Raw genomic sequence first — 26,416 nt, forward strand, 5'->3', positions numbered from 1 at the left:
AAGAGCAAGAGAGCAAGGAGAGTGCAGGCAGCCCCTTTTATGGAGTCAGGCACACCTGGCTGTTGCCAGGTAACTGTGGGGTGGAGCTTAGACAGAAGGCTAACACTCATCACTCCGTGAAGCTGAGTTCTCCCCAGAGTCCTTTTGGAGCATGGAGTATATTCTGAATCCTCCAGGATGGCTGAAAGGAAAAGTCACAGGGCACCAATGTTGTTAGAAGATGACGTCCCGGGTTTTGGCACCAATGTTAGGAGAAGGATGAAGAGAGTGGGGGCATATGGCCCATGGAGGTGCGGCGAGGCCTGGGGGCAAGGGAGATGCCTCTGGGGGGTCCATGTTGGGAATCCCTTTCCCCTGAGGGACCAGCCACCCCACGGTATAGTACAGAATAGATTTTACTCAGGTCATGGGAGTGTTAAGAAGGTAGTAGAGGCAGAGAGAGGGAGAGAGAGAGAAGAGAAGTAGAGGCCTGCCATGAGCATGTGGAGGGAGAGGGGGGAAGGGAAGGGGAAGAGGAGGGATGTAAATATTCTATTCTCAGACCCAGAAAGGCCTGGGAGAGGTTCCTGCTCCCTCATGCAAGGATGCCCCCCCCCCCCCAGCTACAGAGAGCATGGATAAAATGAAGGGCTCCTTTTAAAACTCATTCCACCCACAAGTACTAGATTTAACCTGCACGGGTTCAAATCCCATGATTCCCACCTTACTAGCAAGCCAAATATACTGTAGTTAAGCCTTTCCGGGTCCAGTCTCTGCCTGGAAAGAATGGAAACAATGGTGGTGTTTACCTCACAGGATTGCTGAGAGAGTGTGATGATCAATCTTGTCAGCTCCACAGGACCTAGAATCACTAGGAAGCAAACTTCCATGGGTGTCTGTGAGTGCTTTCAGAGAGGTTTAGTTGAGGCGAGAAGAACCATCCCAAATGTGGGCAGCATCGTCCCAGGGTCTGGGATCCAGGATGGAACAAAAAGGGAAGAAAAGAGAAACTAAGCTAAGCACCAGCATCTGGCTCTCCCTGCTTCGTAGGCACAAGGCTTACTTGTGGTGTGATGCTTCCAAGGACCTCCCAGTGGCCACAGCTGGAGAAGCCACTGCTCCTTACCCCTCTGAGGTAGACTGTGTGCTCAACCCAGAAGCCCAAACAAACCCCATTTACCTTAAGCTGTTTCATCCCTAATTCATCTTGGCAACAAGGAAAGTAATTAAGACACAGGTCAAACAAGTTAATGGGCGACCCCCAAGATGAGTTTGGATATGAATGTCTACTTGGTGCCCCCAAAGAAGTGGTCTGAGACAGCTTATGATTCTCAAAAACCCAGACTCACGTGGCCCCGACCTCCCTCCCTCCAGGTAGTGTGTTTCTGCTGATACAGTTGGGGTACACATTTCACTAAGTGTCAACTTCCCCAGGGCAAGGCCAAGCAGACTGCAGGCAACAGAGCTGTGCTCTCTCTGGTCTGCTGGCTGAATAGCAGTCTCCCCCCCCCCCCACACTCTTTATTTCCGTCTTAACTGAGGAAGACATGCAGGAGCAGAGTAGACAGAAGGGCTGTTAGCAATCAGAGTGTGGCAGGGGTGGGTGTGAGGCCTGGGGTAGTAAAGAACAAAATAGAGCTTTTTTTTTTCCCCAAGGAAAAGCTCCCATCCCCCACTCCCCACCCCCACCAAGAATGAGAGTGAGATAGTAGACTGAGGGAGATTCCCCCAAAAGTGTTGGGCCAGGAGGCCATTTGCATAACACAATGTCTCCCTGTGTCAGGGACACCCAGATGGTAGTGAGGGGATGGGGATGGGGATAAGGGGGTGTGAGGAATGGGGGGCGGGGCTCCAGCTCTCGTCCACCTATTGGCTTCCTTAATGTTAATCTTGACATTGTTACCACCTCTTGTCTCCATTCTTCAGCCACAAGAAGAGACGAGGTTGTCCTCTCTCTGGAGTTCCTCCTGCCCTTCCCTGTCATAATGTCTGCCACATCTCTGTGCTGTTGCTCAATCGCTGGCTTTCTGGTCCTTACTGATGAGTGTTCCTCACCTTCTCCCAGACCTTAGGGCAGGGTCTGGTCACTGGGAGGTGACTGGCCGCTGAATGTGTGACCAGCATATATATACTCACTTAATGCACAATGGCACACCAAGGGGTTTTTATGACAAGAGTCAGCTTCGTGTCTGAGGTGGCTTTCCCTCTAGTGTCCTTTACACCAGTGGTCCAGCCACATGTAGCAGGATTTGGGGGTGCCCAGGGCCCAGTTCTCCCTTGCAGACAAGAAATTCAACGTTACTGAGTTTCGCAGTGGCAGAGTCATATAGCAAGCAAAAAGTGTCAACTGGAGTGGACCGGGGAAGAAGTGGCTTGCGATGCAGGGGTGTAACCGTTGGCAGAAGGCTGGTGCCCAAGAATTCTTGCTTCTCCCGGGTCTCTCTTTATAGATGGACAGGGAACTATGCAGGACTGAAATCCAGGGTCCTCCTACCACAACGGCAACCACTCTATACCCCGGGATGGCAAACCCTCTCACGCCCCCATCGTCGTCCACCAGGGGCACAAAGGGCCCCGGCAGCGGCAGTTTTGAAAATATCAAGGAAGTTGATCTGGGCCAGGGCCCAAGCGGTGACGACGAGGGAGGGCGGGAGGCGGAGGAGGGAGGGATGCGCGCGAGGCCAGGACTGCGGGCGCGGGGCAACACAGCTCGCCCGGCTCCGGCGGGCAGCGTGGCGTCCCCAGCCTGCGACCCCCGGGATCCTCCTCCTGCTACACCGCCTGAGCAGCAGCTCAGCGCCGCATGTGTCCCCACGCAAGCCACAGACCCGCGGCCTGCACCTAGGGGCGGCGGTCGGTGCCTGGGGAGGACCCCATCTTCCCGCTCCATCCAAGGCCACTCGAGCGCCGCGGGGCCCTGCAGAGGCCCGCGCAGAAGGGACCATGAAAGGTAAGCAGACTCCCTGGGAGCAATAGAGAACATCTATCCTTCCTCCCAAGACATGGGCCGAGCCGGGGCACTCTGGCGCCTGGGCTGCAGGAGGGCTAAAAGTCCTCAGAGCTAGGATAGACGTTGCAGGTCAGGAGCCCTGCCTTAAAAAAAAAAAAAAAAGAAAGAAAGAAAGAAAGAAAGAAAGAAAGAAAGAAAGAAAGAAAGAAAGAAAGAAAGAAAGAAAGAAAGAAAGAAAGAAAGAAAGAAAAAGAAAGGAAGGAAGGAAGAAAACTAAAAAAAAAAAACTACCCCTGAAGAGGTAATAGGGAGGAATGGGGCGGGCTCTGAGGGGGACAGGAAGAACCCTAAGTCCCGGAAAAGAGAAGAGAGGAAGGGTGGACCATCATCACACCGGGCCCTTGCAGGGCCGGCCTCACCGCCATTGCTCACCCCTCAAAACAAATTTAAAGTCCAGAGAAGACTCTGATCCGGTTCCCTAGGAGCGCAGAAGGGATGCTCGGTGTGGATCGCACCCGAGGTCCCATCCCAGAGGTTCCTGCAGGCCCTCTTCCACCAACTCTGTCCCCTTCCCCTCAAGACAGTCATGCCAGTCAGAGCCCCACAGAGTCCTTACCTTCCTAAGGTCTGAACCCTGTCTGACCCTTCCTGACCTCTGACATGGCAAGGGAGCTACTGAGCAAGCCCTGAGGGCCAGACAGACTTGGAATGGAAGTTAAATCCCTTCTTGATTCTAAACTGCTCCTCCTGGGTCCTGGAGAGCCCCTTCCAGGTCATGAGGTTTGGGGTACTCTCTCTGGTGCCTTTTGGTAACCCTCCTCTAGCAGCCCAGCAGATGCTTGGGGTCCTATAGGGAGAGAGATGTGTCCTCTTAGCTCTCTAAGAGGAACTTTGGGGTGGTGTTTGGGGCTCCAAAGCTTCACTCTTGGGTGTTACTGATCAGGGACTCTTGTGACAGCCTGCTTCAACTGGAGCAGGGGTGGTTTGAATCTTTGTTATCCAAGGATTCGTGATTCAAGAAGTTAGGACCTCACAGACAAGTCTCTGACTCCTGCCAACCTCCGCATTGTAGACTGGAAGAAATGGAGGTTCAGAGAGAGTAGGGTCAGCGGTGAACGTGCGGCAGGGTCAGTACTCCCGCAGGACCTGAAAGGAAAAGTCATGGGGCACCAATGAAAGGAAAAGTCACTGAAAGGAAAAGTCACAGGGCACCAATGTTGTGAAAAGATGACATCCTGGGTTTCAGCACCAATGTTAGGGGAAGGATGAAGAGAGTCAGGGGCATATGGCCCATGGAGGTGCAGCGAGGCCTGGGGGCAAGGGAGATGCCTCTGGGGGGCCCATGTTGAGAATCCCTTCCCCCTGAGGGACCAGCCACACTAGGGTATAGTACAGAATAGAGTTTATTCAGGGCATGGGGGAGTTAAGAGGGTGGTAGAGGCGGGGAGGGGGGGAGATAGAAGAGTAGAGGAGTAGAGAAGAGGCCAGCCATGAGCACGAGGGGGGAGAGGAAAGGGAAGAGGAGGGGTAGGGGCAGGAGAGCAAGAGAGCCAGGAGGCAAGAGAGAGAGGAGGGGGCAAGCAGCTCCTTTTATAGTGTCAGGTCACTGGGGCGGAGCATACCTGGATATTGCCAGGTAACTGAGGGGTGGGGTTTACAGAATCCCAACCGGGCCCACACTTGGTTCCTTAATGGTGCCACACTGATAGTATCTCGAAATGCATGTTTTAAACAAGGATTCTCCCCCTTCTCTTCCCTTTCATTTTTCATTGAGACCCAGGAATTCTGTGGCTTGTAAAAATGGAATAGCAACCTGTTAAAACTCACTGCCAGCCAAAGGGTCTAGAGCCTTGGCTCTGTCCTCCGGTTCAGAAGAGACCGATGCCTCTGTTTCCTACCCTATGGCCTCTGGCACCTTCTGCCCACGCTTTTCGATGACCTTGAAGGGTCTACTGTTGACTGGGGTGAACATAGTAGTTATAACCAGCCCGGGGATGTTCCCTTGGCAGATGAGGCAGAGCCTCGCCCATGGCCCCTGCTTCTAGCCACTGCATCCCCGGAGCTTTCCCTCCTATCAGTAGTCCTGAGACAGGCCATTTTCTGAAACCACTAAAGACACATATTACTGTAGTCCACAGGGCCACAGGCTGCCCTGATCCTTGCGGATGATAATGCTAAGAAACTGTGCTTTTCAGAGTGCTTTGACACATCCCACTGCAGATAAAATAAAAAGAGGCACAGGTGGAGCTTGAACATGTCTTAGGAGGTCCCCAGGACAGAACTGGGGCAATGATGGCTCCTGCCTGCTTACTCCTGCTCCAATCTTCCTGCCTCCCCAGATTCCAGGAAAACTTCCCCCCACAAACCTCAGGGTAGCTCTTCAGAAACCCTTAGACACCTCAGGACCTCAAGGGGCTGCAGAGCCACCCTGGGGAGGGGGGTGGAATGATGGACTCCCAGCATGCCCCTCTCCCAAGCATCCAGAAAGGGCTGCCACCATCTTCTATGATGAAAAAGGCAGGGTACATCAGGAAAGAGCTTCAGAGTGGAGCTTTTTCTCACTGGAGTGTGAAAAGCATGGTGCCCCTCAGACCTGAAGGGGAGGGGGGTAAATTTTCCAAAAAGGCCCTTCCCCAAGGGAGGCTGGGTTTTTTTTTTTTTTTTTTTTTGGCACCTCCAAGGCTCCACTGATCTTCCAATTACATCTGCTGGCAAAAAAAAAAAAAAAAAAAAAAAAAACCCAGTCCCCTGTTCAAAGCAAACAGTGATGTGATGTTTTGTGGGGAGAGGGAATATTTATGGGAATAGTATTTAAACCAGAAAACAGGACTGTTAAGCACCTCAGTGTCAGGTCCCTGCCCAAGGTGGATGGGGCGGGGTCTCCTGCCCAACAGTGGCTGGCCAGGCCTCCCAGCTAGCCATGGCTTTTTATGTAAGCTGGCACCTGGCCTCTCTCACACATAAGCCTAGGAGCAAACAGCTGCCACCAGTTTCTTGGTGACAAGCCCACCTCAGAGTTTCTCACCAACTTGTGAGCCATTAACAGCCACCTGTGACAGGGCTTGAAAGGAGAGCTCTCCCATGGCCCCCAGAAGTAGCCTGGTTGGCTGTAAAGGTAAAAACAAGGACACCCAATCTGCAACCCACATGAGCTCTCCAGTTCTGATGCTGTCATTTTCCATCTCTGTCCCCTGCCCCACCCCAACCCTGTCTCCTCACTAGTGCTCCCCAAGGACAAGGATGGGGAGCTGTGGGCCCAGTACCATTTGTTGAGCAGAAGTAATGTGGGGGATAGGGGTGGAAAGTGTGTGTTTGGTGTGTGTCTCTGTCCCTCAGAGACTGGGCCAGGCAGAGCCAGATAAGCCATTCCCCGAAATTGAGACAGGATCATGCAGCATAGAGCGAGGCAGGCAGGGAAAGGAGACTGATAAAACCTCAGCCCACAGGGCTGGAGAGACAGTTCCATAGTTAGGAATGATGGCTGCTCTTCCAGAGGACCGGGGTTTGATTCCTAGCACCCACGTGCTGGCACACAGCTGTCTGTAACCCAGTTCCCAGACATTTGCTGCTTTCTGCTGTCGCTGCATACACCAAGCCCACACATGGCATACGTGTGGGGCGTTTTGCCTACATGTATAAAATAAAAACAAATTAGTAGAACAAAAATGCAGTCCTGTGATTGACATTTGGTTTTGGCCAAAAGGCTGAGAAATGATCTGAGCTGGGAGGCCACACCTCAGCTTGCCTTGGAAAAGGTTGTTTATTCATTAGGCGGCAGGCTACCCCCTCCATCCCCAGAACTCTGGGCTCTGGAAGGAGACTGGGGTCAAGAACGAGGAGCTAACTGCACAAAGGTAAGAAGAGCCACCACCTGATTCAGGAGCCACAGAGGTCAGCTCCAAACTGTTACAGGTTGTCACCCTGGTATCCATCTGGGGAAACTTTAAGGCCAATTTGTGAAAGAGGAAAAAGCATTCTGCTTTACAGGGGGCTCTGGTGGGTAGCTTGGCAGTTTCCATGGACCCACAGCTGGACCCACAGTGTTAGAATTGGCATCCGGGTGGTCTGATGGGCACTGAACTCTTGCATCTACTCCATCTGCATTCAATTCTGTTGTGCCCTCTGTGCGTTTTGTGTGTATATGTGTGCATCTGTGTATGTGTGTGTGTATGTGCATATGTATGTATGTATGTGTGCATCTGTGTATGTGTGTGAATGTGTGTGTTTATTGTATGTGTATTTATATGTGTATATGTGTGTCTATATGTGTGTGAATGTGCGTATGTCTGTATATTGTGTGTGTTTGAATGTGTGTATGTATATGTGTGGGTGCATGTGTATATGTGTATGTGTGTGCATGTGTATATGTGTGTGTGAATGTATGTCTGTATATTGTGTGTGTATGTTTGTATATGTGTGTACATGTATGTGTGTGCATATGTGTATGTGTGTGTGAATGTGTGTATATCTGTGTGTGTGAATGTGTATATGTCTGAATGTGTATATCTGTGTGTGTGTGTGTGTGTGTGTGTGTGCACAAGCGTGCGCTAAGGTCATCCCAGTGTAGCACAGACCATCCTCACCACTACACTCCACAGCCTCAGTTCCCTCATCAAATACCTCAGAGAGGTATCAGAACATGGGGTTTCAGAAGCATCTCTCTGTGTCCATTCCCTGGCACTCAAAAGAGCTCAAAATATGTGTTTATTGCATGTGTATTAACCTTCAACACACACTGGGCTGCGAGCTTTTAAATCAAGAATCCTACCATGGTATCCTCAGAACTGAGCCCAAGAAGCTGATAAAAATGCATGCTTCTATTTAGTGAACATGTAATGACCCGACGTTAGATGCCAGGGTTCTTGGGGAACCTGAAAGGCTTGTCAGAAAAAATTGCATCTGACAGGTCTCACTAGGCTCCTCCTCGTACAACTTGACCCTATGTTGGAAAATCTCTACTTTTAGAGGTTGAGAAGGAGCCTCGAGACATGGTTTAGATAGAACACAGGCAAAGAACTAGAGAGGGAGGTGAGAGGAGGAAGCAAAGAGAGTCGGGGGATCAGTAGGCTGCAAGGAGGACGGGCTGGCATCATTTTACCAGGCCCAGTCACAGGCTCTATTACCCAATCAGAGACTATTGGGGAACATTCTTCACAGCTCATTGGTCAGTAAAACGTCCATGTCCAGACCGCAACCTGATCTCGTGGCACAGAACTCAGCATCTGAATACACAGTGCATAAGACCAACCCCATCAGGGCATTGAGGAGAGCGAGGGGAAGGTGCCGAGGCCTCGGTGGGAGTGTCAGAAGGAGCAGCAGTGAAGCTGGGCCTGAAGAGATGGCAGTGATTGGAAGACAGAGGGAAGATGGAAAGGAACAAGGTGGCGGAGGAAGAGTGGGAGGCTCTGTCAAAGGTGAAGAAACATCCAGAAGACTTGGACATATGCTTAGTTAGTTCATAAATTAGAAAATTTCAGAAGGGAGGAGGGGAGTACAGCACTTAGGAAATCTAACACCCCAGAGCTAATATATCCTCTGTGTGTGTGTGTGTGTGTGTGTGTGTGTGTGTGTGTCCCAGAGGTAGCCAGACGTGTTGGATATATCCCGCAGAATTCTGTATGTGCACACTGACCTCCCCCCACACACACAAAGATAAGAAGATGCTGTTCGTATTATGCTGTCTTGCACAGTTTTGTTATTTTCATGTTGTAAACTTCATTTTTTTTTTTTTTTTTGGTGGGGTGAGCAGTGTGTTGTATAGTCTGCATACCATGGCTCACAGGTAGAGGACGGAGGATGACTTTTGGGAGTTCGTTCTCTCTCTCCATCAGGTGGGTTCCAGAGATGTAACTCGGGATTATCAGGATTGGCAGCAAGCACCTTTACCCACTGAGCCGTCTCACCAGCTCTAGATGTAGTTTGTTAAATCAACAAAAGGTTAATTTAAAAGGGGGTGGGATAGAGGGGTAGAGGATGACTATATTTTCCCCAGTAATAAACATAAATCTATAGTTTTCATTGTTTGTAATGTTCTATAGTATATTTCTAGTATATGTCTACAATCGTTTAATTGAACTCTTATTCATGCTGCAGTCAACGCTATGGTCACTTTTGCTGGCTGTGTACTTATCCTCTTAGGAAAGTTCCTAGAAGGCATACTCCGGCAAAGGGGATGCTCATTTGCATATGGCTCACTGAACACTGTCTGCTCTAAATGCGCACGCCCCTCCCCCGTCCTGTTCACTTGTGCTTGCGAGACGTGGAGATGTTTAAAGGGATCCAGTGGAAGATAAAGAAGTTGGAATTCAAGAATTGTTGGTCTTTTCAGAATTTCTGCTCCCTGGGTTGAGGAAGTCTTCCAGGGCTTGGACAAAGCGGGCTGGGCCCGGACAGTCACACTAGGAGAGATTTGTGGTCTCTCTGCCCCTGTGCTAAGCTGAGGAATGGCAGGCAGCCATGCTCCAGAGAGCAGGCAGGCAGAGCCGTAGCCAGCCTGGAGCTTGAGACCTGCAGATTGCAACTGACAAAGCTTCCACCTCAGTGTCTCTCCATTCACAGGCATAGCAGCGTGTGAAGGAGTAACCCAGCCCAGTGCTGGTATCATTCAGAGCATCGTTCTCCAACATGGGGTTCCTCCGAGTCCCCACTCCATAGGAATAATCAGTGCATGTTTTTCCAGATCGACCGGAAGTTCTGAGGTCAAGTCAGTCTGAGAAACCCAAAGTTAAACATTCATTTAAAGGCCGTTCTTTTTCCCTCAAGGGTTTTTTGAAATATTTGCTAAGAGCTTTTTATTTTTTTTCCTCCCCCAACAAAGGATGTTTTGGAACCGTGTTCTGTGGACACACTTTGTAAAAAGGATTTCTTGGAAGTTGGGGTTAGTCCTGAGGGTTGGGATGTGGTAACAAATGACAGCTGGGACCGGAGTTGGGAAAATTACCCAGAGTGGCCGCTACCCTTAATCGACGTCGGGGTGTGCCTGTGACATTCACCTCCTTGACATTTCTCAGCATCCCTGGCACACAGAGGGCACAGCCACTGTGTTACACACGCGACAAGGAAACTCTGAGAAGAGTCACAGGAAAGGCTACAGGGACCTTGAGAAATGAGACGTGGTTGTGTTTCGCAGACCAGAGAGACATCACGCAGACTGCTGGCTGCCATTGCTCTTGTCCCACTCAATGCCTGGGGCTTCAGGGAGGGCAGGAAGGGCTGTTTGTGTTTATGAGAGCCGCCGGGACAATAGGAACGGTTGCAGTGTGTTCTTCAGAGAGAGGTGATGGCCAACCATGGAGGAGCTACTTAGAAATGTGGTAGACGTTTGGGGTTCTCAGGGGGTTGGAGTTAAGCCTACTAGTTTAGGGTTAGGATGACAATGAAAATTGGTGATACCCCAAATGCCCGTAGTGGGTAACAAAAGACGGGGAGTGTATTGTCGAGAGAAAGGGAAACTTAGGATAAAGCAAGATGGAACTCAGAACTTCTACAGTCACCAAGAACACTACTAGTGCTTGGGGGGGGGTTGAGTACTTACAGGGGGGTTCCTGAGGCAGCGACAGATAGGACATACATACTAGCAACTGTAATGGTGGGTGGGGGCCTGGATTCCAGTGGAAAGGATGTCACTGTTAACACGCTGAGCCGAGTACAAGCTGAACGAGAGGCCTGGCTCCCTCAGAGCTGAGGGGACAGAAGATTCCCACCAGGCTTCAGAGGAACCCACAAAGCCATGGAGATGGGCAGTAGCAGGAGGCTTTTGAAGAAAACAACCCAGAGACCTTAATTATAGCATTTCCCAACCTTAAACCATAGCCATCCTGAAACTTTAAATACAGCATTGGCTCCTGAGAAGGCTCTCCAGATCTTTCTTTTTTTTCCTGTCTCAATTGGCTGTTTGGAAAACCCACTATGAACTCGGCTGAAGATAATTATCACAATATGTCCCTTGGAGTGCTTAAAGAAAGACCTTTTATTCAGTTCCTCGAATCTCCCCCCTTCTGACGCCTGTCGAAGAATGCAGTCTCGGGAAGAAGAAGAGGAGGAGGAGGAAGAGAAGAGAGAGAAGGAGGGAGAAGAGAAGGGAGAAGAGGAGGAAGAAGAGGAGGGGGAGAGGAAGATGACTCAATCACACATTTCCTGGTCATTGATGGTGGCTGAGTTAGCAGAAGGTTAGCAAAGTTGTTTTCTACCCACGGAAGGAAAGGTTGAACCAGGCTCAGTCCCAAGAAAGTCAGCAACTGCTGCAACCAGGTGCCAAGACATGTACCTCACCATCCAATGTTCTACCTGGCTCTTGCAAGCAAACGCTTAAGAACAAGGAATCTCCTCCTCTCTGGCCTTCCTTCTGACACCTGAATTGGAGATTACGCCCTCAGGTACCAGCTGAACAGAGGCTCTTTCAGCCTGCAGTGTTTGCTGTTCTGTTTTGAAGCTGGCTTGCAATGCCGACCTTTAAAGGCCATTTGACCTGTTTTTTTCCTTTTTTCCAAGCATGTGGCCTGCAGCGTGGGCCACATGAAGAAAGACTAGCACCTGGCTAGTCTTCTCTAGCTAAAAGCACTCCATGGTCGCAGTTCTGTGGCCTCTGGACAAGGGAGGCAGTGACTAGTGCCTGGAGACTTGGAGGCCCCTTCATGATTCCCAGAGTACCTTGTTGTCCTACGTGTCTCTCGAAGGAGCTTCATGAAAAATTTAGGTCTAGACATGCCTGTCTGATCCAGGGTCCTCTTCCAAGGCTAGCCCCACCAATTCCAGATGCTGAAAGTGACAAGAGGGGAAAGAAAAAGCACCTATAGACCTGCAACCGAAGCTACTCCTTCCTAGAAGCTTAGCCTGCTCCAGACACCTCCGTCCTATCAGGATAAGGCTCTCCTTGCCATTCCAGATTCCCAACAACTTTTACATTTTACAGTGTAGTCACCCTAACTTTGGGCAAATCCAAAGTCCTAAATGTCACATAGATTCATGTCCCAGCCCCTACCACTCCTTGTCCGAACAGGAATCCTTCCCGTTTAAGGAAAAAGGATTATGTCTTATGCCATGTCTGGCTAGCTCCATGGACGAGAGGGACAGCTCACCTGAACTCTGCTGCCTCCTTAGGCCCTCCTCCCCACCTTTTCTGTCAGTTCAAGCATAGGCCCCCACCCCCACCCCTAATATGTCTCTGCTGCCTTAAGCACTTGCAGACCCCATGTGTCAACACTCCCTTGGCCATAGAGAACACCAAGAATAAAACAGATTGAAACCATATTTTAAATGATTACTCTTCATTCGTTTTTAAATTAAAACGAGCCCGTGGTTAAACCAGCAGAAAACACTCAGGCCTTCGCCAAATGTCCACAAGCTGCCTTTACTGACACCCACTGTGCCATCAGCCCTAGAATGACAGGGGCCCAGGGGAAGATGGATTGACCTGAAGGAGTTCTGATGGGTAGAAACAGATGGCAGGCCTGTGTGGAGGGGCCCTATCCCAGCTCTCCTGGCAACTTTGTAGATGGCGCATGTGCACTGGGGTCTGGCTACTGACTTCTGGACACTAAGAAGCCATTGCTACAATCCTTCGATCTTCGTGATGGAATAGCAGTGACTCTGACTTGTGAGCACCCCCTTCTGAAAGCTCTATCCCCAACACTGAGTCAGTATGCCCCAGAAGGCTGGGAAAATGGGGAGATGAAGGAGAACTCTTCCCCCGCCCCAGGGGAGCATGTCTGGCTCAGCACCAGGGCTTCCTCCTGGTTCTCATTTAATTCTCATTCATCTTCTCACAAGGCTTAACTCTCTCCCTCCCAGCTTTGCTCATCCGTTGTCTGTGTGTTCATCTCGTCTCCAACCAGAACCAAGCTCAACGGGACACAAACACACCGACTTTGTACTTACAAAAGGCTTGGCTTGAGGGAGCCCCACAAATGCTTTGGATTATGTCCTCATTAAAGTGAGAGGGGCTAGCGTGGCAAGCTGCCGAAGCGTTCCAGATATGGGCCACTCAGAGTCCCCAAGGGCAGGATTCTACGCTGGACAGCAGGAAGTCAGGGGATTAGGAAAAAAGAAACCCGCTTTGGGGACTGGGAAGGACTATGAGTTACAGAGCTGAGATGTCATCACGAGGAAAAGGGCCAACACTCAGGAGGAACCAGTGGTCAAAAGTGGACTGGGCTCTGGGCAGGCAGCTCTCCTTCCCCTCTGTGGGCCAATTCTTGCAGTTCTGGAAAGTGGTGGTCCTCTTTACTCCCCCCCCTTTGTTAATGGCAAGCAATTTAAGGGGCTCTCACCCCGGAGAGCAAGGGTGTGGCAGAGCTGCTATGGGAGGGGTGTTTGCTGAAGGCTGGTGTCAGCCAGACTTCATTTAAATCATCCCAGATTCCTTGCAAAGGCTATAAACAGTGGAGTGATGAAATTTCCTTTGGATCCAAAACAGGGAGGAGGCCCTGTCCCGAGGGAAGCACCACTCAAGAATAGGGAGGGATTGAGGAGCAGGAACAGGAAGGAGGGGGTCACTCTGAGGGGCTCAAGTGAAGCCTGGAGATACTCGAACAGCCCTATCCTGTAGTGTTCTGCAGAGCTCTGGGAGATGAGCCTTCCCAGCTCGATACTTAGGTTTCCCGTTTAGACGAGCACAGGACGATCCAAAGAATTCTAGTCCACCTAGCTTTGTGGGAAAGTGATCATCACCCTGTAAAGTGCCCTGGCAGAGCAATCCTTGTAAAACAGCTGGCAGATTGATGGAGAGATGGCCACCGCCGACTGGGTTTCAAAGCAGGACTGAAGAGGTTGCTATTCGAGTAAAAAGATGGGCTGCACGTCACACACCACACAGGTGGTTCCTGTCTCCCTCTCCCACTTTGCTCTTTTTACAGTGCGTACAGACAGACAGACAGACACCATTTCTCCATCCAGCTGTCAAATCCAGAGACTAACTTCTCTAATTCCTTACACCATATCCTTCTCCGGATACTTTTAGGGATCCGTAAGGGTGGTGGGGAGGTGGGAGTGATTTTAAGCCTCAGTATGTTCTCATCTCGGGCCTCTCTCAACTTAGAATTCCCCTGGAGGTGGGACTCTGAGTCCTGGGGTCCTAAGATCCTCAGACATGTTCAGGTGCAGCTATAGAACCACTTACCAGAAAGTATGATGGAAACTCATGCAAAGGTTTCAAAGCCCTCTTTCCCCGAGTCAGCCACTGTGCCAGACGGCAGTGTCTGCCCTTAGAACTTGAGCTCTGGGCATGAGAGCTGGTTGCTGAGTTTCACACAGGTGAATCCATGCGCCTGGAGTGCAGTGGCAAGTCCCTTACTCCAGGGTTGGTTGAATTGTGACAGACCTGGGAGCTAAGCAGAGGGGCTGGATGGTAGCCATGGGGACCCTCCTCAGTCCCTTCCCTGGTGAGCCCACTCAAGGTTGCCACTGCTTCTCGGGTGTTCTTACCCACTGCCTGTTTCTCTGCCTGTCCCTGTGACAAACACTGACAAAAGCAACTTCAGCGAGAAAGTCTTTCTTTTGGCTCACAGTTAGAGGTACGACCATTGTGGAGAGAAAGTCCAGCCAGGGCGAGTATGAATCAGCTGACCACACCCATCCACCATCTCCTTTTCTTCACACTTACACTCCAGAATCTCAGCCAGGAAATGGTGATACCCACCACAGACAAGTCTTCCCATCTCCGGTAATTCTACTCAAGATACTGCTCCCTAGGCATGCCCAGAGGCCCATCCCCAGGTGACTGCAGACTCTGTGGGCACTAACCATCACATCTACCCTGCATCCCATTTCTCCAGCTGATCACAGAGGATGCAGGGCAATGTTTGGGACATGGGGTCAAAGGATCCATGGTGTACAAAACCCTAGAGGGCTATTGGTCATTGCCACAACCCTGACATTCTGCCTGCCAGTCAAGTTCTTGTCCCTTCTCCCCATGATCCTGTAGCTGCTGGAAAAATACCTCTTAGAATTCGGAGGACTTTTGTTCCTCTCTCCCAGTGGTGGTAGGCTGGCCAGGGAGAGAAGATTTTTGAGTGCAAATCTTGGCTTCTTCACTTGTATTGTGTGAGAAGTTAGTAACATTCTTCAATGTCTTTGGCCCTCAGTCTATTTGACCGTAAAAATGATACTTTAGGCTATAAAATTTATATGACTGTCAGGATGATTTCCTTGAGGCCAGACCCAACACTTCGGCCACCTTTCAAAAATGAAATAGAAGGAAGCAAAGAGGCATGGCTACTCCCAGCACATTTGGGGGCAAATGGTAAGAGGTAAATGACAAAATGCATAAGAGGAGTTGAAAGAAACCAGAAATTTCCAGGGACCAGGCAAAACAAGCCCCAAAGAAGAGGAGTTCTTGGAGAAGGAACAAGAGGAGGAGGACAGGGAGAGAGAAACGGGGGTGGTATTTAACTGAGAGATAAAGCCGGGAAAACACAAAATACAGAACTGAGTGACTGTATCCTGGGCATGGAGTCTGCAGTGTGTACGATGACGGGACTGTGAGTTCTACAAGGGACAGCTAGGTCACTGCTCCCACAGCAAAACCCAGACCACAGAAGCTGTCCCTTCTCAGCACTGCTGTCACTGTGTCTCACTTGAGACAGTCCAAGACCTTTCTGGTTGGTCGGCACCTTACCAAACAAACCTGTCAGGAAAGATTCTAACTTGTACCCCAGGTGGTTCCTCTAAGGAAAAAGGGTCATTTGGCTGAGAGCTGACCAAAGAATTCTGCATCTCCAGACTCCAGGTAGAGTCTACAGGGTGTGTGTGTGTGTGTGTGTGTGTGTGTGTGTGTGTGTGTGTGTGTGTGTTGGGGATAGAACCAGGGTCCCATATATGATAAGTACACTCTTTAACCCTTAGGTCCAATGTCCCTCCACAACAAGCCTTTCACCAACAATCTTTACAAGACAAAATATGAAGATAATTTGAATTAAAGTCATAAATACATTTGTCTTTATAATGAGCCTCACTGGTGTGTGCCAGCACATCAGCATATGGCGTGTAGTTAAAACTATGATTTTATTATCCTTCGTCAGTGGTAACTTGTTAATTATTCTATTGCTAAAATATCTTTATGGTCCGATCCAGTGAGCTCATTTGTAGGGACTGTATAAAGGAAGATATTTTATGTCGTGGGGGTAGGGACTAAGCTTCTTTTCAACCATGTGAACTTCAGATGCCATGGAAATGGTGCCTATGATTGGGGCTGGAGCAATGGCTCAGCAGTCAAGAGCACTGGCTGCTCCTCTTGAGGGGAGGAGTGAAAGCACACACACATTCACACAATTAAAAACAAAATAGGATAGTTTAATGGCATATATGACTGGTGTTAAGACACATAAGCAGGTTTCTCTTGAGAAGCCCACAGTCACACTTGGGCATGCTGTGTTCTTTCTGTCTCTCTACTGAAGTCCAGACCTAACCCTATGTTAAAGTCTTATCCTAGCAAACTCTTAACTACTCATAAAAAAAAAAAAAAAAAAAAAAAAAAAAAAAAACTATTCTAGTTATGACATGTGTGTCATGTGTCTGAACACACACACACACCTGTGTACTAAAGAATAAAATAAATTAAATATAAATATGTAAATAAATACGGCTTTTTTAAAAAAGAGGTCAAAAATGCTTCTCCTAAAGAGTTTATCTTCCATCCTTGGCTTTATTCCCATTTCCCAGAGCAAAGTAAGTCCTAATTGACTCAATGGCTTGCTCTGCCTCTTTCTTTTTTTATATTAATCAACTAATTAATTAAGTTACATCTCCACTGCTGTTCCCCCTTCCTCCCTCCTCTCCTCCCAGTCCCTCCTCCTACCTCCTCCTCTCCATTCACTCCTCTTTTTCTCTTCAGAAGAGGGCAGGCCTCCCATGGATATCAACTCGCTGTGTCCTATTCAGTAAGTCTAGGTACATTGTCTTCTATTAAGATTAGACAAGGCAACCCGGAAGGAGGAAGGGTCCCAAAGGCAGGTTAACAAAGTCATGGACAAGCCCTGCTCCTGCTGTGTGGAGGACCTATGTCAGGCTCTCTGGTAGGTGGTTCAGTCGCTGTGAGCCCAGATGGACTCAGGTTACTTGGTTCTGTGGTTTTTGTGGTGTCTTTGGCCTCTTTGGCTCCTGTGAGCAGAAGCTCCACCTCTGTTTCCACCAGGTGCTGGAGTCTTTCTGATGACAATTGGGCTAGGCTCCTGTTCTTTGTCAAAGCACCTTCCTCATTATTTTTCCAGGAAGAAGAGCTGGATGGGGTGAGGAGGGAGAACAGATGCATCATTTTAGGTCTTACTTAGGAATCATCTGGCCCTGGACCCCCTTTCTCCTCCATGCTTCCTTTGGCAGCTTGGTGGGACTCCAGTGACAGGCAGGAAGCAGAATGTCCACCCACCTCATCCTCGGTCCACCCACCTCTGGATTCCTGCTTCCTCCTTCCTAGCTGGGCAGGACACGGTCCTGGAACCCATGCAGTGCCAGTTTCAGAGTTTCCCTGAAGCAGGAAAATTCTGCTTCTGCTCCACATGCTGGACCAGCCAACACATGCTTATGTCTCTTTGCTCCGCCTCCCAGGAGTCTGAGTGAAGCAAAGGCTGGCCTGTGAGAGATGGGCACATCTCTGTACCAGATGGGTGGAATATCTCAATAACTTGGCCTTTTTTTTTTTTTTTTAAAGATTCATTGATTTTATGTATGAGTACACTGTAGCTCTCTTCAGACACACCAGGAGAGGGCATCGGATCTCATTACAGATGGTTGTGAGCCACCATGTGATTGCTGGGAATTGAACTCAGGACCTTGGGAAGAGCAGTCAGTGCTCTTAACCACTGAGCCATCTCTCCAGCCCCATAACTTGGTATCAGATGGAAAACTGGAAAGGGAAGGGTGTGGCTCAAGGACATGGTGGGGTCTGAGACAACTGGTTCCATTGCAGTGAGATCAGCTGGCAGTGACAGGGATGTACTGTGCGTCACCGAAGAGGACCCGGCTGGTGACGAGGAGGACATGCCATCTTTCTCATGCTCCCAAGAGGGTAAGTGCTAGGGACCCCCTACCTCCTCTGAGAGCTGAGAGGTCCTGCCTTCCTCTCTAGACTAAGGAGCAGCATGTCTAAATACTCCAGAATTCCTGCTCTCATTTCCCTACTGTCCCTTGGAGAGTGAATGGCAAAGCTCTGTGGCCTGGGGCTGTACAGTACGGGTGGAACCAGCGTTTGTCATAAGTGAAATGTGTCTCCTGGGCTCTGCCTGAGCTCTGGCAGGAACCCATGCCATCTCTCCTAGCCACACACTCTGCCCAAGGTCTGTCCTCCACTTTGTTAATCAAGCTGTTTGAGTTTCTGGTTGGACCATGATGCTCTGTGGCACTTGGTAGAGCTTACAGCTTGTGTTCTTTACCTTGACTAGATGCTGTAACCACCTGGGGCTACCCCAGGCCTGCTCTCAGAATTGTGGGTTCATTCTAGTGTGTCATTTTTGACTGCTGCTAGTACTCACCATTTGCAGTTACCTGAGATTACCTTGGGGAGCATTCTCAGTGAGCGATGATCACCTCCCCGAGTTCCCAGAGACACGTGCTTCTCCTTCCCTTCATGCAGCAACCTGATGCAGTTCATCCAGGAAAACCAGTTTATTTGCCCAGCTTGAAAATTGCTTACCAACTGCTGGCATGTCTGGTGCTGAGGGGGTCCCCAGGAGTGAGACTTTAAACCTTAAAACTGAAACTGTGTAAAGCATTATGATTTTTCCCCTGCTGAAGAACTCTCGTAGCAGGAGAGCGTCAGCGTGTAACTGAGAAGGTTCTTGGCAAACTGGGTTTGCGTTGAGCACACAATAAAGCATTGCATTAGGCAGGGGTGAGCAGGCTGCTGGGACTGTGGGGTCATTGGTAGGGCCACTGTAGAGAGGAAAGGCATCTCACTCTGTGGGCTGAATAAAGATACTGCCAAGAAAGAACGACTGGTAAGAAGGAATGAGGTGGTTTCTGTCTCCTCTATTCCAGAAAGTTCTAGAAACTCAGCCTAGGTAGCAGAACAAGTAAGGAAGACAAGTAGGAAAATTCCCTTTGTGAGCCTGGCTTGAGAAGCGTGGAGGCAGGACAGGCAGATCAGGAGCACAGAACTGAGCATTCCTCCCCAGTCTCTTCACTCAACCAGGCCACTGCCTTGTCCTCCACAGGTCGGGCAGGACCCCACTGCAATCGCTGTCAGAAGAACCTATCTTTGCACACGTCGGTGAGGATTTTGTACCTCTTCCTGGCCCTGCTTCTGGTGGCCGTGGCTGTGCTGGCCTCTCTGGGTGAGTTCAGAGTTTTCTGGCTGCAGGATAGCCGATTAGGCTTCTATACCAAAATCACTCCCATGGGGAAAAGCACTCCACTTCTGGGACCCTGTCACTCAGACTAACATCTGGTTAAGATTTAGCTCTAGGAGCCAGGCCCTAGTGGTACCTGTCTTTAATCCCAGCATTTAGGTGGTTGGGGTGCAGAAGCTGGTGGATCTCTGAGTTCCAGACAGCCTGGTCTACAGAGCAAGCTCTAGGACAGCCCAGGATTACAGAGAGAAGCCCTGTCTCAAACAAGTTATCTTTGGGGCTTTGAGTAGAAGAAAATGACCACAAGTTTGGCAGGTCTGTGATGGGATCATGTGGAAGTTTTCAGAACTACTGGTGCCCACCCCTATTCCCAGGGTAAGGGAGTGAGCCCTGTAACTTTTAGCTCTCCAGGTGAAATGTCTTCTAAAGACGTCCCATGGTCTCTGTGTGGATTGTTCAAGCTCAGGTTGGGTACCATGTGCATCAAGATCCATTAAAATGTAAATTCCCAGGTTTACCAAGACCTGTAAAATCAGTCTTGTCCACAGTAAGGTCGGTGTGACCCTGGTGACTCTGTATGACCAAACTCAGGTAACTCTTACCTTCTAGATTCTAAGAGTTCAAGATGAATTGTCTAAAATCAGTTTGGTCACATTCATGCTGAAATATGTTTCCAACCTGCTTGATACCAAAGACAAGGCTTGAAGTAGAGAGAAACAATGGAGACCTGAGCAGCATTCACCAGGGTGCAGACTGTAAAGTGAACTTCCCATTGGGGCATCTGGTCCTGCTTCTGGTTGACGATATTCTGGAATCAACACCCTTGGCTGTATTTGTCATGTTTCTTTTTTCTATGACAAGAAGCAACTTAAAAAAGGGGGATTCATCTTGGTGTTCATCATGGTGGGTGAGGCATAGTGACAGGAAGAGATAGGAAGATACATTGCCTCTCAAGGGCCACTCCAGTGACCAACCACTGCCACCCCACTCCCAGTGACCCACTACCTCCAGCAAGGCTCTACCTCTGAAAGGTATGCCTTCTACAACAGCACCACAGCTATGGATCAAGTGCTCAAAACCATGAGCCAATAGGGCACATTTCCCACTGAAACAATAACACGACGAGAAGGCAGGATAAATTAGGGAAATGCTCAAACAAATTAATATATAATTACAAGACATGCCATATGCATTGACTAGAGAGACTTGTGTGGAACGAGCCCTTGGCCGAGTAGACATTACGAAGCATTAAAGTCAAAATAGCAATTATCAGGTCTGCCCATGTCTTTTCCTTTACCTGGGTATGGGCTCTTAACTGAGAGAAGGTTCAAACAATTAATTATTAATCTCTGGACAGATCTGAGCTAGAAAATGTTTCACTAGAAGCCTGGGGATTCTAAATCACTTGAAGGCATGATGGGTTGAAGATGTTAAGAATGCTACCTCTATGTTTTCCTTTGGTAGATGGCTATTCTTTCTGGAAAGATTCATTGACCTGCCAAAGTCACCCAACAGACTTTATATCAGTTAGTCACTTTGGGTGATTATAATTCCATTCTGCCAGATGTGGCCTTCAGAGATCTGTGCCAGTCATCAGTCCAGCCTATACCCTCTCACCACTGCCAGGGCCATCCATGCCTTTGCTGGATCAACCCAGATGCCCAGCTTTTGCTGCTGCATGCTCTAAACCCTGCTGACACAGCAGGTTCCAGGCTGAAGTGAACTGTGAGGTAGCATGGGCTTCTCTAGAGGAAACTTGGTACCAAAGATTTGTGCACAAAATAAATGTGCTCCAAGTGTTTATCCCAAGGAAAAACTCATGTTCCCAAACCATCACAGAGAGAGTTATTTCTGAGTTGGAGTACTGACCATTTCTATGTGTCAGACTTTGTTTATAAGCTCAGGAAAGGAGGTACCTTGAGTGTCCTCAGTGAGAGAGGGTTTTTTTGTTTGTTTGTTTGGTTGGTTTGGTTTTTTGTTTGTTTGTTTATAATCCTGATGAATTCCTATATAGAGCATGGTGCAGACACCAAAGCTCATGATTTTAAAGTGGTTTGTAAGCCTTAATAGAAAAACGTTCATGAAACCCAACCTTGGTGCCCAACCACAGAAGAATGGGTAAGGGACCTGTGGTATGTGTTTATTCTCTTTTTCTCTAATTTATAGTTTCTAGATTGTATAGGAAAATATAAAATCCCACGTGTGTAGATGACATGAAAAGAGAAATGAACATGTGTGGAGGACCAAGTGCAGGGGAAGGAAGCAGGGGCTTGGGATGGGAGGACAAAGATGGACACACACTATATTCTTGTACGGAAATGTCCGTGTATAACAACACAGTGCCATACATAGTGAATTCACACGCTAAAATGGTTTTTTAAATTTTTTTAAAGTTAAAAAAAAATCTCCTATCAAAGAAAGAGTGAGAAGATGGTAGGGAAAAGAAAATTGCCCATGATGCTATGCCTGTAAGAGAAATAGCTGAATGGTTAGTGTACTGGCTGGTTTTGTGTCAACTTGACACAAGTTATCACAGAGAAAGGAGCCTCAGTTGAGGAAATGCCTCCATGAGATCCAGTTGTAAGGCATTTTCTCAACTAGTGATCAAGGGTGGAGGGCCCAGCCTATTGTGGGTGTCATCCTTGGGCTGTTGGTCTTGGGTTCTATAAGAAAGCCAGCTGAGCAAGCCAGTAAGCAACATCCCTCCATGGCCTCTGCATCAGCTCCTGCTTCCTGCCCTGTGTGAGTTCCAGTCCTAACTTCCTCTGGTGATGAACAGCAATGTGGAAGTGTAAGCTGAATAAACCCTTTCCTCCCCAACTTGCTTCTTGGTCATGATGTTTGTGCAGGAATAGAAACCGTGACCAAGACAGTCAGGGTAACACAATTTTGCATATTATTTTCTAAAGTATATGTCTGTGTGACTTGTCAAGTGGCTATCCGTGGACTCATGACTAGAAGTAGGGACTCAAAGGTATTGGTGGTGAGCTCTCCGGGTAATAGAATTAAGAATAATTTTATCTGTGTTTGTGAATTTTTACTATCTTAACTTATGAGGAGGTCTTGTTTCTAAAACCCAGGTTGGGAGGTGAATTATGATTCTTGTGAAGGAACATGTGCTTAACTCAGGCAGTAAGAAGCATCTTGGCTTGGCCGTAAGGGAGCTTTTCTCCTGGGAGAAGCACAGATGGTTTCAGTAGCAGACCAATGAAAATGATCTTACTAATGGCAGCTACTTCTGAACCATGACCCCAGCCAGCTATCTCTTCTGTCTCTTCAGTTTTTAGAAAGGTGGACTCCCTCTCAGAAGACATCTCCTTGGCACAGTCCATCTATAATAAGAAGCTTGTAACAGTGCAAGAAAATCTTCAAGGACTGGGTAAGGTTCTAGTGACCAGAAGCATGCGGGACCCCCCCCCCCTTATTGTGCAGAGATGGACAAGTACTGCCTACTTCCTAAGACCAGCCAATGGTCGTTTCCACTTCCCTTTCTGGCTGAGCATTGTCCATTGAGGAGGGTTGGGATACTCAGATGCAACAAGGCCTGGGGAGAGTTTCCTTTCTGGGCTGTTGATCCAGCCAGAGACCATATGCAGAGAAGGAAAGAAAGCATGGTCCATTCTCAAAAGTCATCCTATGCCTCAAATGATTTTTAAGACTGTGCAAAGCCTCCTGACGTATGATTCCATTTCAAATCACTGCCTTCAGCCACAGCACAGTTCACAGTGGTCTCTAGCCCCTGCTCCAATCAGGAACATTTAAGGGAGAGTGAGTCAGAAGCAGCCATCGCAGATGTGGGGTTAAAGGCCATTTTCTCTGTTTTGAATAATAAGTGTTAGCCTGATTCCCAGTAACAGAGTTCTGTTTGGCAAGCTAATTCTCTATCCCTTATTCCTCAGGAGTCACAAGGGGAAAAGTCCCCAGAGCCACCTTCCCCACAAGTATATTATGAGGTATTAGTCAAGACAACAGATGTTAGAATGTATATAGAATTTTTAAAATGGGTGCACAATGAGGTTCTGGACCCCCGCAGAACAGTTAGTAAAATCCATTCTTGAGACTTCATTGTTGCTGCGGGGTAAATAGCCCAAATCTTGCATTTCTATTGCAGAGTAAAGATAGAGTTCTTTGGGGATGGTGAAGCTTTTCTTGGGGCTGGAGAGGGATATTCACAGCAGGAAAGTGAGCAGGGTCCAGAAGCCACTTGCCAGTTCTTTGTGCCTGCATTTCAAGAAGTGCCTCTGGGGTTAGGGAGACAACTCAGCCATACAAGCATTGTGACCTGGGTTTAGTCTCAAGAACCTATATGGACAAGGTGGGTGTGGTGGCAGAAGTTTGTGATCCCAGTGCCAGGATGGTGGAAACAGGTTGATTCTAGGAGCACACGTGCCAGCCAGTCTAGCCTGACTGACAAGCTCCAGGCCAGCAAGAAGACCTATCTCAAACTCAAGGTTGCCCTCAGACCTCCACAAGTGAGAACGTATGCATTCACACATAGAAAACATGTATACACACACACACACACACACACACACACACACACACACACACACACACACACACAAAAACCCTTTGTCCCATTTAACTGAAAATGTTGTCCCCTTTTCTCCTGAAGACCCAAAAGCCCTGATCAATTGTTCCTTTTGCCGTGAGGCTGAGCAGCTGGGGCAAGAGATCAGGAAGCTCCAGGAGGAGCTGGAGGGGCTTCAGAAGATGCTGCTGGCCCAGGAGGTCCAACTGGACCAGACCTCCCAGGCCCATGAGCTGCTCTCCACCACAAGCAGTCAAATCTCCCAGGAGATGGGCAGTTGTTCCTTCTCCATTCACCAGGTCAATCAGTCCCTGGGACTCTTCCTGGCACAGGTGAGGGGTTGGCAGGCCACCACAGCAGGCATGGACGTCACCCTGAAGGACCTCACCCAGGAGTGCTATGATGTCAAGACTGCTGTACACCAGATCAACTTCACAGTGGGCCAGACTGCAGAATGGATCCATGGGATCCAGAGGAAAACAGACGAGGAGACCCTGACCCTACAGAAGATCGTTACTGACTGGCAGAACTACACCAGGCTCTTCGGAGGTTTGCGGAGCACCTCTGCCAAGACGGGAGAAATTGCCAAGACCATTCAGGCCACCCTGGGGGCCACCTCGCAGCGCATTAGCCAGAATTCTGAGAGCATGCATGACCTGGTGCTACAGGTCATGGGCCTACAGCTCCAGCTGGACAATATCTCTTCCTTTTTGGATGACCATGACGAGAACATGCATGACCTCCAATACCACACCCAATATGCCCAGAATCGCACAGTGGAAAGGTTCGAGTCTCTGGAAGGACGGATGGCTTCTCACGAGATTGAAATCGGCACCATCTTCACCAATATCAACGCCACCGACAACCACGTGCACAGCATGCTCAAGTACCTGGATGACGTGCGGCTGTCTTGCACACTCGGCTTCCACACCCACGCCGAGGAGCTCTACTACCTGAATAAGTCCGTCTCCCTCATGCTGGGCACCACAGATCTGCTCAGGGAGCGCTTCAGTCTGCTCAGTGCTCGGTTAGACTTCAATGTCCGAAACCTCTCCATGATCATGGAGGAAATGAAGGCTGTGGACACACAGCATGGGGAAATCCTTCGCAATGTCACCGTCATCCGAGGTAAGAAAAGGGGTAGACAGACCTCGCTGGGCACTTGGGGTTATTGTTGTACACTGGAGCACCTAATTTTATGGACATCTCCAAGAGTGTGTACGTAGATAGAAGATGCGAGATAGGAAAATAGATGGCCAGAACCATCCTGTAACCAATTCCCAGGGGAGCAGGCAATTTTAAGGCATCTTTGAGGCTCTGGAGAGATGGCTCAGTGGTTAAGCACACACTCTGCTCTTACAGAGGCCCTGGTTTGGTTCCCTGCAGCCACATAAAGAGGCTGATACTTGTTATGCTAACTTCAGGGGATCAGAAGCCCTCTTCTGGACTTTACAACACATGCACACATGTGCTATATGCAAACAAAAATAAATAGCTTTTAATGTTGGAAAAATTCTGCCTTTGAGAGCTAGGCTTAGTGGTGCGCCCCTATAATCCCAACACTCAGGAAGCTGAGGCAGGAGAACTATCATGAGCTCAATGCCAACTTGGGCTATACAGTAAGTCAGAGATATAAAGTAAAATCTTATCTCAACAAAAGGAATAAATTAAAGAAAAAAAAGAAGGAAGGGAGTCAGGGAGGGTCTTGTAAACCTCTTAGTGAAGGTGATATGGTTTTTAACTTTGCCTTTTGTAGAAAATTCTATTTTATTCATGGTTTTCTTTTAGTCCTCATAGGCAAGGTTTTAGACCTTGTCTTTTTGAAACCATCTAAGCTCACTTTCTCCCATTCTGCCCCTTCATTAATGCCTTTGTCTACCTGTCCAACCATTTGTCACTCACAGACTGACCAACCTAATGAGTTCTTTTTCTATATTCTATAATCTCCCTAAGTTCTTTTGCTCACCAGAATTCTACAAAACAAACAAACCAGAACTGGTAGAATGGAGGTATATAAATGATAGCCAAGTGATAGATAGATAGATAGATAGATAGATACATACATACATACATACATACATACATACGTAGATATGTAGATAGGTAGATAGATACATATATAGATAGATATAGATACATCCATCCATCCATACATACATAAATAGATGCATAGATACATACAGATAGATACATAAATACATACATAGATACATAGATATCATAAGGAATTGGTTTGTGTGACTAAGAAAACTGGCAAGTCCAAGATCTGTAAAGACCTAATGGGAAGAATATCAGGCAGAAAGAATTCTCTGATTCAGGAGAGCCCGAGCTTTATGTTCTATCTGGCCTTCAACTGCTTAGACGAGGCTAACCCTACATTAGGGAGGATAATTGGCTTTGTTCAGTCTACCAATCCATATGTCGACCTCACCAAAAATCACCCTCACAGAAACACTCATAGTAAAACTTGGTCAATTATCTAGGTGCCTCATGGCCCCTTACAGTTGATACATAAAATTAAACATCGTGAATCTACACCTTCTTAACTTGTTGCCCACACACAGTTCCTTGGTCGCCACTCTTAATCTCCAAATGAAGTTGGTAGTAAAACCATGTTTCCAGCTACCACATGATACAGTGAATTATCCTGTGTAAAATCAAAGCACACACACACTAAAG

The 26,416-nt window shown here is 48.4% G+C and overlaps 1 protein-coding gene across 1 annotated transcript in view; it reads left to right on the top strand.

The window, feature by feature from the left end:
* The first annotated feature begins 2,674 nt into the window (after positions 1–2,674).
* SCARA3 (scavenger receptor class A member 3) overlaps positions 2,675–26,416 on the top strand; it is a 33,517-nt gene continuing 9,775 nt past the window's right edge. The window contains exons 1-5 of the mRNA XM_080925855.1: positions 2,675–2,929; positions 17,829–17,927; positions 19,072–19,191; positions 22,487–22,585; positions 23,822–24,865. Of these exons, the coding sequence (XP_080781981.1) occupies positions 2,923–2,929; positions 17,829–17,927; positions 19,072–19,191; positions 22,487–22,585; positions 23,822–24,865 (1,369 nt within the window). The 5' untranslated portion in view covers positions 2,675–2,922. The remainder of the gene's footprint in view (positions 2,930–17,828; positions 17,928–19,071; positions 19,192–22,486; positions 22,586–23,821; positions 24,866–26,416) is intronic.

The sequence above is a fragment of the Micromys minutus genome (genome assembly GCF_963924665.1).
Source record: "Micromys minutus genome assembly, chromosome: 12".
Taxonomy (NCBI): Eukaryota; Metazoa; Chordata; class Mammalia; order Rodentia; family Muridae; genus Micromys; species Micromys minutus.